Source organism: Stegastes partitus, unplaced genomic scaffold (assembly GCF_000690725.1).
Source record: "Stegastes partitus isolate 25-593 unplaced genomic scaffold, Stegastes_partitus-1.0.2 Scaffold7, whole genome shotgun sequence".
Lineage (NCBI taxonomy): Eukaryota > Metazoa > Chordata > Actinopteri > Pomacentridae > Stegastes > Stegastes partitus.
Genome location: NW_007577738.1, coordinates 1,185,683 through 1,197,513, shown reverse-complemented (window position 1 = coordinate 1,197,513; position 11,831 = coordinate 1,185,683). Strand labels below are relative to the sequence as shown.

The 11,831-nt window shown below is 40.0% G+C and overlaps 1 protein-coding gene across 1 annotated transcript in view; it reads right to left on the bottom strand.

The window, feature by feature from the left end:
- The window catches only part of itgbl1 (integrin, beta-like 1), a 51,410-nt gene that overhangs the window by 16,312 nt on the left and 23,267 nt on the right, over positions 1-11,831 (bottom strand). Inside the window, exon 8 of the mRNA XM_008282250.1 lies at positions 4,859-4,975. Coding sequence (XP_008280472.1) covers positions 4,859-4,975 — 117 coding nt within the window. The remainder of the gene's footprint in view (positions 1-4,858; positions 4,976-11,831) is intronic.

The following is an 11,831-nucleotide window of genomic DNA, read 5'->3' as shown; positions in this document are numbered from 1 at the left end:
AATTGGAATCATGAACACAAGTTTCTGAACTCAAAAGTTGAGAAAAAATAAGCTGATAAGCCATTTTAATTCATTTACAACAATTTGGATTTAGTTTGAAATCAATTAATGAATGTTTTCCATTTAAATTACACGATAATAAGTTTGCATGATTACCAACATTATTATCTCAAACCAACTCATCTATCTAAGTCAATAAATTGGATTTTTTTTATCTTGCAACCATGCATTAATTAGGTGGCGGTAAGAAGCCACCTGAGTTATTTTTTAGACTTTGTGGCAGAATTACTCCAATAGTACAACTTGCTATTGTGTTGTGTAAAATCATTATGTTTAGAGCAGAGTCCCAGATAAGCTGGTAGAGGCTGGAACTAGAACTAATATTGAAGAAGATGCATGTTATAGATTTTAGCCATTTTAACATCAAGAGGGACGATTTTCAGTCAAAAAAAACCTTCTAAATATCTAATTTCAATACACAGAGCTGAGTTTTTAAAGGTTAAATCAACAGCTGGCGAGTGTCTTTAATATATCAGCACTGTCTGTCCTCCTTCACTGTCTCACAGTCTCTACCTCACCTCACTTTCCGGTGCTGGAGGAGTTTTAAATCAATCAGAGGTGTAAAGGTAGTGGATGGTGTATTAAGAATGCGTGTGTGTTCTGGTCGTATTGGTAGGAAGTCATAAATGAAAGCAAGCCAGCTTCTGTCTTAGATGGAGTGGAGTGGCAGCCATGGCAGGCCACGCATGGCTGCCTCAATCAGCCAGCTTGGGAGAGCGGTTAATTGCTTTGGAAGAACGGCAACCGAGCCCTCATTCAATTAGTCTGCACCTGCCTTTCACGGAGCAGGCATTGTGCTTTGGAGATGGACTGGGATGGTGGGGAGGTGGTCGCGCAAACTGGTGTTTAACCCAGCAAAGACCTGTACTGCATGAGGAGAGGGTCTGTCTGACGGTAAGAATTTACCGTCATGGAGAAACAATGTGAGGAAGACAAGGGACAAGAGAGGGAGGATGGAAAAGGCCTAAGCTGCCTTCTAATAAAATGCTGTTTTCACACTGCAAAAATGTCTGTCTTATCAAGTCTTATCTATTTCATACTGAAACTACAGAGCAAGTTTCATCTTGTTTCTAATAGAGGATCTCAAGAATCGTTTAGGAATTGTATTGAAACTAGAAACAACAACATATCAGATGGCTGGAATCTGTCTGTAAATCTGTCTTGTAAAGATATATTTTAGCAGTATGGGTCCCATTTTAAGATCCTTATTTTCATAACTGTGTGCTTCTAGATGGTTTAAATCTCCCATTTTAAACATTATATTTCCTCTTTCCCAAATTTATCAGAAATTATGAATTCTAGGCCTCAGCATCCCACCATCTAATTCACAATCTGATGTAAGGTCATGTGACTGCATCGTATTTACCAGACACTTAGCCGCTCATTGATCAGTGGTGAATATTTAATTTGAACTACATCAGTCAAACAGCCACAGCTGTTAATTAATGCCAATGATGGAAGCCAAAAAAACTTCACTACTTCCTCTTGTTAGCAGCCTGGATGTGATGCAAATTATGCTATAGGGAAATGGAAGTGTTATAGCCTGTCTGGTACTACTGATACGGTTGTGAACATTATTTATGATTTGTTAATGGGAACCATTCTTATATATCATTCATATAGTTTCCACTAACACTGCCCTAATACAGGAATATTTCTGGTGTCTGGACTATCATTTAGGGAGGAAGTGCAGCAGTCTGGACCTGTAGTCTTCTGGGACCAGCCCCTAAACTGAACAAAAGCTCCTGTAAACTATCTTCCAGACTGGTCAAACCAGGTATCCAACAGCACCAATTTACTGTAGAAACTTTAACAGCAGACATTTTAAAATAAAATGATAGAAAAAGCACAAGTGACATGAACAACATCAACAACATTGTTTTTAGATGTATTGTAAGGCCTCGATATTAAGCGTGTCTTATTGGAGTCATGTACATAAGAGAAAAGCAATCACTGATGTTAACAGTAACACGAGTGTTAAGTGGAAAGCAAATACACAGCAGGCCTTGGAGACAGCAGAGCTAAACGCTAATGCCATCCTCAATCCCTGTGGAGGTCAACATAATGACGGGTTTCAGACTTTTAAACACTGACCCAAGTCATAATTATGTGTGTCGGATTCGGCTGTTTGTTGAAAGGTGTGATGCTTTATATCCGACTTGACACATAATGATATAGAAGTGTCTGAAAAAGGCAAACAGATGTTGAAACCAGGTGAACCAAACCCCTAATTTGATGCACGTTGTGTGAAATTGACAAAGTATTTTCCTCCAACGACCATTGCTGCAGTCATAACCATCTCCACAGCTGACAAAAGTCATTTTTCATCCAACATTTCTACCATCTATCTAATACGGCATCCTAAAGGTGCCCCCAGAGGCCTAAAGGAAGAGCACTTAGGCCTTAATTGCAGTGTGTAAAGTGTATATTTTGGCTGCCCCCGTCCCCCTTGCTCTTTGTGTTTGGAGAAAACTCTCCAGAGCCAAGCGTGGACCGAGCTGACTGACAAGCTTGTTAACACTGAAGGACTGAATTATATGCTCTTGTCTCTCCTCTGTTGTCTGCAGTGAGGCCCAAACATCCAGGGGCACTGACAGCACTTGGCTTGGGAAGTTTCTTACAACCCCCCCTTCCCCATAAAGCTCCTTTCCGTTTGATCCCCACTTGTCACTCTAGGTACCTTGTTTGGAGTGCCTCTCAGCCTTCTCAAAACACCCAATAACTTCCACGGGCTTGTGAGTATACAGACTTAATTGTCAGGCTCACAGCATGCGTGTGTGGGGGTGTGCTTTATGTGTTTGTGTTTGCTCCGTGTGCGTCGCTGCGTTGGTGTTTGGTGCTCAGACAGGCTCTCCCCAGAAGCCTCATGAAGGATTGTCTCTGGACAGCTCAGTACACAATGAGTGCCAGTAATCCATTCACATAAATACTGCATCCCCACTTTAAAAGAGAAATTTACCCTCAGATGCTGCAATGCACCACTGATACAAAACGGCACAGCCCCACTAGAACATTAAAAAGCCCTGTTCAGAGACGGGCACTTATGTATGCATATTTGTATGGTAACAGATAGACAGATAGCGCATCAATTTGAGATTTTAATTGTGGCAGCACATTGAAGTGATACACCTGTAGAGGGAATGCTTCTCACTGTTGTTAGAGAGGTAAATGAGCTCTTTCTTTTAGTCCTTAACAAGCTGTGCATGTGTCTTTTTTTTTTTTATCACTTTTCTAGCCCTTTAAGTACAGAAAAGACAGAAGGGCAGATGTCAAGGTGGTCCCTATATCCAAAAGATACTGTGTGTTCTCTCTGCTCAAAATAATGAGGAAAAATAATCATTTTTTTCTGCTTTCCTTCAGGTGCACTACAGTCCTTTAATGCACATTTCTTTCATCTGACTTCCTCTGTTCTCTCTTTCTGTTTTTCTGGCAGCCTCAACATCTGCAATGGGAAACATCTTTTTCAAATGAGCATCGAACGTTTTTTGTGTGATCCGTCCATTACAGCGGCTATGAGCCTAAACGGCTCAAATTAAGACCACAAACTTCCAGGAGACCTCAAACAGGAGCTTCAAAGGATTAAAGCAATTTCTCATAGATGAAGCTGGAGGGTTTAGAGGGGGTTGTGCCTGTGGATATCGGTGAGAGCAGATAGGCTCCCGGTGTATTGATCTTCAAATTCACTCACATTCTATTGGCATGCTTTCAAAGTGAGCGGATGAATGTGTGCTGAAGCTGTACAGAAGTTTAAACTGCTCACGTTTCTACAAAGCACAAGTTTTAGCTTTGGCTTGCGAGAAGCATTGCAGGAAACAGAGGAACAGGAAACTTGTTCTTTCTCTTGTATCATCTTTAAAGTCCTCTAACTGTCCATCATCTTGCACTGGGAACATTTTTATACTCTTGTCCTAAACCTTTCATACAGTTTTACTCTGAGTTTTGGTTGTATGACCGCAATCTGACATTATGTTGTTGCATCAAGTTACAACTTCTACTCGATTTGTTGATGGGTTTCATTCACAAAAAATGTCACCCACCAAGAATTCTACATTACAGAGCTCAGTATCCGGTTACTTGACATCAGCACATGCAACTCTACAAATTTAGCTTTGCTAGTGTTACCTAACGCTTTAACTTTTTCCCACTGGAGAGGCATCCAATCTGCGTGACTTCTACAGCAGGCCCAGACTACTCATTAATTTCATTTGCAGGGTTTTTCCTGCAAAGAGAAATGTTTGGCGCCCCTCGAAGTGTTGTAGCCACTGCCAAAGGAAAAGAACCGGTGCCAGAATGATAAGAATTGAATATTTAAAACACAAATAATCATTTTAATCAGTTTTGTTTGTTGGGGTTTCACTTACTCAAGCAAAATAGACACATTTGTTCACAAAATGCTCAGAAATAACATGAAAATGCATAGATTTCTGTTAAATAAGGTAACACAGGCTCATTGCCTTCATGTTAGCAGACTTGATCATGCTTACTGTTGTCTGTAGTCACCCCCCAAAGGCACATTCTGAGCCAACAAAAACTCGGCACTTGTGTTCACCACTTCAGAACAAATCTGTTTATATGAGTAGTTCTTGCATGAAGCCCATTGTCTATGCGGAAAATGAACAGTACTTTAACTTCTAGTACACTAAACGCCTGAAATAGCATCTCTCCTTCTTTACACTATACACCCTGAGCAGTAATGTCAAATCATTGACTTGCTGTGTGTACATTGTCAGTTTGTGACGCAATATGCAGAGCCTCTAATGGACACAAACATTAACTGAGTGTGTGTTTGTGCTCTCACCTCCACAAACCTCTCCATTGATGTCCTCGCACTGACGGTCGTCACACTCACAGTTTTTGCCGTGAACGCGGCTGTCCCCAGGTGGGTGGCAAGTACACTGTCCACACTGGCACTGACCTAGAAAGACAGAGATGTTTTCTCACATCTGAGCAATGTTTCATAGGAAAGTTGAGTTTTATATAATGGTTGTTCAGTAGAATTATCTTGCTTTTTTTCTTTTTAAATCTTCTTTTTTTTTACTTTTTTCTGTTCAACCTGCACTTTAGGAGCCTAGATCTGCACATCTAGTGTAGATGTACGTGATACCTGAAGTTAAACTCGATGTAATCTGCCTGACAACATTCCCTCCGGCCACAAAATCACCGGCTACATCTGCACACACACACACACACACACCTCAAGATGCTGCGATCCCACTTCAATCAGCGAGCTGCCAGTGAAGAAGGCCACAGGGGAGGTTACTGAGCGAGTGTGCTGGCTAATGGTGAAGCTCATTAGAAAAACATCATCTATTCTGAACTATCGTTGAAGGTGTGCAGCATACCTGCCCATTGATCATTTCGCCAGGCTGCTCGGAGGTACATTAATTATAGGCACATTGTGCACACACGGATATCTGCAGATTTAGGGGAAAATGTCAATAACGCTTTGCTTTAAGCATTTGTACAAAGTATTACAACATTTTATAAATGGGTTTTAAACATGCTATGACTGACTTGTGTGCAGCTATAAAAATACATTGTGGGTTTATCAGTTACTCCTCAACAATTGTAACTTACAACAGTGTTTTAATATATTGACATTTGCCACTATAATCTCTTTATTCAACTGACAGGAAACATTATAAGTCCACATATGTTAAAAAATAACTGCATCTGCTCACCACTATTCTGTACTGTGCAATACAAAAGTTATTAAATGTTGCTTGTTGATGTTGAATAAGATGTTGCTTTAATTAATTGCTGTTTGAATTGAATAACGTAACTATAATAATACACTGGCAACAATGATACTGAGGGGTGCGGTTCAACCTAATAATACAGAGATACCGAGGGCATATATTTTTTTAAAGCTTGTCTGCCCTGTGCTTTCACCAACAAAAGGAGAAAGATACATAGTCGGTCACCTTTAAAATTTTCCTTTTCACTGATGCTGCAGACGAGAGACACCCTGAAGGACTACACAGAGGTAACCTGCCCACCAAGAGAAATAATTGCACAGAGGGAATTTCCCAGCTCAGCGAAGACAGATGGTTAAAGCGCAACACACTGAGTGCCCCTCTTTCTCCGTTTCCCTTGTTTTTATTGAGCCGGGTATGTCCTTTTTGCACAATCATTATTCACTCTGAGTATTTTCCCTTGTTTGTAGCCCTGCAGGGTACATTTTGTGTTCAGCGCCACTAAATAACACCTAAAACATTGTCCGTAATGTGCATGTGCTTGGCTTTATCTTCTGATGACTCACAGAGTGGAATTAGTGGCAATAAATAGTGCAGAACACGAATTTACAAGACAGCTACTCGGCTGACAGCGTCATCTAATGTGTTGTCCGTGTCACATCACTGTCACTTCTTATGACCACGCACTCAAACACGCACGATCACACACACACCAGTGCAGCGAGCTCCCTTCCTGTTTCACGTACAACATACCACCATCTGCTCTGGGGACTCAGTTACCCTAGCAACCGGTGATGTCATAACACTCCTGCCTTATTGATTATCTCTGTGGTCGTCAAACACAACAGTGTGTGCGCGCATGTGATTGTGTGCTGATGTTTAATTTGTCATCCTGTCTAAGGTGAACAACACCTTAATAGTCATGTCACATCAGACCCGCGTCAGACCGTTTTGCCCCAGTTTTCATTAAGCTGAGCACAAAACGGGGCAGGTGAGGGTGTGGCAAACTAATTTTTTTTGTGGTCACATCAATCAAGTCAGCTTCCTTTAAAAGCCAGCTTAAGGTGACGGGAGGAGAATCCAAGCCACCTTCCCCCAAAGGAAAATAGATCTTTTTCCCAATGCAACCCCCAAGAACAGGATGCATTGAAATACACATCTACACATGTAGGTGGTGTCCTTTCTAAGATGAATACTCATCAGCTGTGTTTTTCTTTATGTGCAATGATGTGCCCAAAACTCATTCTGATATCAGCAGTTTGCATGTTTAACTATATTTACAGGTGCAAACTAATTACAGAAAAACAAAATACAACAGAATGAGAAAAGTTTGATGTTTACATGACTACATAAGCGGGCAGTTTTTGCATTATTTCCACTACGATTTAAAAAATTAAAAAATAAAATAATGTTTGAAGGTTAGATTTTCATAAGAATACTTATACAAAGCTTAGACTTGTTCATTAAGGATACCGCCTATATGCCTTATGATATGCAAAGCTTTAAATCCTGAAGTCTCTGTAGATTGACTTGGAGTCTAATTCTCAAAAAACAGAAGGTTGAGTGCTTAATATTTTACAGTCATATTATATGTACAAGTTTACAATTCAACCATCCACCCTTTACAAATCACGCAGAACTTCACTTAAATTCAAAATGAAAATGAAAGATAGAGCATGGTTATAGGGACTTAATCAATGTGAAGGGAAGCCTCGTACATTCTGCACTAGAAGCAGATCAACCATCACTGGAAGATGCTACAGATGTGAACTTTAAAATTTTCAAATCCAACAGAATGCTGCAAAATTTAACAAAAATCAAAGCTTTGTGGGATTTTGAAACCATAGATTTGTGTGAGTCTTCCATCTACAGTGTGTCACAACTGTCACATTTTCAGTACAGTAGCCTGAACCCAATTAAAATGCATATCCACTGTAATGCCAAAAATGAGAACCAAAATTCTGCTGCATTGCCTGATCTGCATAAACACAACCACAGCTGTGACACTTCTCTCACCAAAGAGCTGTGAAACTAACACAAAAATGCTATTGCAATGCATGTACATTTGGGCTTCTTCCATTTTTGCACCTGGACAAAAACAAACCACGAACAAAAAAAAAAACAACCTTCGGGCCACAGTGGAAAATTTAAATGTACTCACTGGCATCAGCTTTACTACATAAAACAAAAAGTGAAAGACTTTAAAGAGGCTTATCCTTTAACATCACTAACTAGCAGATTTAAAAACACTTTGGCAGCATTGTTATCTCCAATTCTGGCCTCCTCTCTTCTTCTCTTTTGACCTAAATTCATTTTCAATTCAGTGACAACTGCAATGAGTCCCGCATCACACCGAATATAATAAATTCAGTCTAATGATGTGCTTATCCTGTCCTTGTGTAGCTCATGTGGTGCAAATGCAAGCAATCCATTAACTTTTAAAGAGCTGCACCTATCAAACAGGATGCTTTAAGTGTGTGATAGTTGTCTAAAACAAATGCAGCAAAAGTGAATGATATTAATGGGGCAAAGAAATCGATCCATTTCGCTCGATCCATTTCGCTTCAGAGACAGTGGATCTCATTTCAAAGATAGTGCTGCCATTAACACAGAGACAGTGTTAAATATCTGTTTAAAAGCAATGAAACGCAATCACTCAGTTGTCAGACACTGTGTTGCGAAAGGTACGCGCTCTTAAATATTAACAATCACACGCATAGTTAATGTCTACTACAGGCCACTCCTCGGAGAGCAGAGAAAGGAATCCCAAGAATCAGCAGAAAGATGTTGAAAGCAGGTGTTTCCTTGAGGAAATACCACAGTATAAAGAATGTGCTATCCACAAGCGCCTTGTCTCCATCTCTCAGGAAGAAAGGCTCTGAAGCTGCTGTTTCAAATTTCAAGGCTTTTCCGCTCAAGCTGCCATCTGTACCAGCCGCATTCATCCATGCCTAAGTGATTTTCTACGTCTGTCTCCTTCGCTTTCTCTCTGTTTCTCTTGCTCTGTCTCTTACTCTCCCACCCTGCTTCCTGTCGCCCTTTTCTTTTCGTTCACATCTTTTTGCCACCGAAGCCGTGCGATGGGCTCATTTGATTCCAACTGTTGTGGTCTCCCGAACACCAAGCCAAAGGGGCATTCCCGTGAATACGAAGTCATGAAAAACACATATGCACGCCATAAAAAACTCAGATATGCGTGTACTAATAGTCACATAGTTACCACCCTGACAGTTTGGCTCCTCGTTCTATTTGAACAGAGGCAATGAATAATACATTCAGACATTTATTACTAATAACAGAGAACGAGCAAGAAGCAGCCGACGTTGTGAATTTATGACATGTAGAGAATGCTTTTGACATGTAATGGATATAAACCGTGGGCCTCAGCAGATGTTAGAAACAGTGATACTTTAGAAAAACATCTCGCAGTTTTATTCCGAGTCAGAAATTGCCCATTTAGGTGTGTGAACAGGAAAAACTTAATTCGACGATGTTCTCAGCCACGGAAATGTGCACTTTCAACTGTTACTGAATGGACTGGGGAAAAAAAATACAATTTTGAAAAGGAGGCATTCATGAATCCCATTAATTGTTCTATTGCACAGGGTAATTTAAAGTTCCATTTTGTTGCAGCATTTGGAGATAATTTAAAGGTACTGCTGGAGGAATTAAAACTAATTAACTCTCCCTGCACAAGTTAATCTTTGCTGTTTCATTATGTGAGGGGGAGTACCATGTGTCCTCAACCCTGTTGTTGTGGCATTGGTTTGAGGCCATCAAAATCAAAGTCTGTCTGACACATGATGTAATGAATAGTTGACAAATTAAAAATATGCCAAATTGGTTCTATTTCGAGAGCGTACTTGCTGTCATCGCTGTTGGCCTATGTTGTGTGGCGTTTACCTTTAAATGTCGTTATCTCCATGGTGGCAGCCTAGCCATATGTGGTTTCATGCGCCTGACCTAATCAGTAGTTTCCTCGGCCATGGGTACGAGGGAAGTCTACGGCTGCTATAGTAACATACAGTAGATAACAGGGCACATATCCCTTCTTTTCATTTAGAGTAGCAGCAGTCGAAAAGCAGTAGGTTCCCCGCTGACTTCCCCCACAGTCAAATGAAACATGAAATCAATGCTTCACATTAAGCCCTGACAAATCCACAGAGCCCTGAGACCAAGCAGGTTGTGTCCTTGTAGTATAGTGCACCGCCAACCACATTATTAAGTTGAATCACCGTGAGACCGTCAAAAAAATACAACAGGCTTTACTGTACCTTCTCCTGAAGTGCATGAGACACTGCCAGGTATTCCCCAGAAAACGACAACAATATTTAGGGCAGAAAGAATGGAGGAGAGGTGCACTGAACAATGGCCTGTACAGCGCTGTAAAGCTGATTGATTAAGGCTGCTGCATCAGTGTAAAATACAGGTACAAGAGATACCTCGGAAGACTTCTTGTGTGTGTGCTGCAGAGAAACTAGACAATTTGTCTTATTAACAAATGACCACAGCATACTTTGGAACAATGCAGGTTGTCAGTCAGTTTAGGGACAATGGTAATGTGACTATTGTGCATTGTTAACTGCGCTATCTGTCTGGCAAATTTTCCGATGTCTGGCAAGTCTATGGATACATTAACTTGGGACTTTTGCAATTTCAAGAGAGTTGTGCATTAGGGGTTTATCAGTTTGTTTTTATCTTTAAATGAATTTAATGAACATGAGCCCTTCCTACAGGTCTGCAACTTATCCTTCATTATTTCTGACTTCTTCCACTTTTAAGGAAGTTTTTTTTTGTTTTTTTTAAATCATATTTTGTTGCTATACACAGCCTTGTGGAACAGTGAGTTTTCACCACCTCTACTGTATGACCACGTGACAAATAAAACCTTTTGATTCTCATGTTTGGATGAACAGTGTGGCAGCTATGCTTTAAGTTTCTAATCTATAACTCCATGTTGCGTGCATTTTTTTGCCCTCCAGGACGTCTTATCCACACACAAGTTGATTATCTGTAGTACTTCACAGTGTGGTACGCAAAAACGTAAGCAGTTACTAAGGAATACATTAGAATTGATTTAATAATTAATAAATCATTAATGAGTAGCTCCTGAATAACTCTGAATCAAGGACTGTATAGCAGATAATTATTAGTTACCACGGAACAGTCTGGCCGATATTATATTGATGAAATATTAGGCAATTATCAGTTCATAGGGATCTTTCTCCATGAGGAGCTTCTCATTAATTCTGATCCGGCCTAGAACAGAAGCACCTCATTCATTACTCATCAGTTGCTCTCTTTGTGCACCTTGAGTAAAGTATGCTAAATTCAAGTCAGCTGATTTTGGGTAAAATGTTGAATTTGTCATAGTTTTGCTTTAGCTTTTCACAACCTTTTTCTCCTTCTAAGATCACACACATCTGGCAGCATGCCACCCCTACTAAAACTTAGATACTCATTAACCTGCTCGTTTTTGGAATAGCAAAATCAAACTGTGATTTTTTTTACCTTACCCATTGAGATTCCTGGTTTTTCATTTTACCACAGTACATTGTAAATGTGGCCAGAGGCTGCCTGCAAGATTAATCAGCGTAGCTTTGCAAAAGGTGAGTAATTTGTTTCTCCCTTTGTTGACTGAGAGGCTTTGGGCTATGTGCATTTGTAGTAGTCAATGTAATCTTAATGAATGGTTTGTGTGTTGATGATATAGCCGTTGAGCAGTTAATGGTCTCAAAACAACGTTGTAAGTGCTTTACATGTTTTTTAAACCACCATGAAAAAGCTACAGCATTAGCAGTTGTGGAGGAATGCTTGTTTTCTGTGATTCTTGAGATTTCATTTTGTTGTGGTGCAACATATCTGTTTTAACCCAAGAGCAAAAAAAAAAAAAAAAGGCTATAAAAACATTTTTCTATTTTTCTCAACTTCATGATTAAGTCCTACATGAACACAAAAACGACAGACATTGAGAGACTCAGGCTTTGCTGTCACATACGTCAGTGCAGCAGTCAGAATTTAACATGATCTGAATATAAATCTGTTTGTACATTACAGCACTGTCAGTCAAACCAC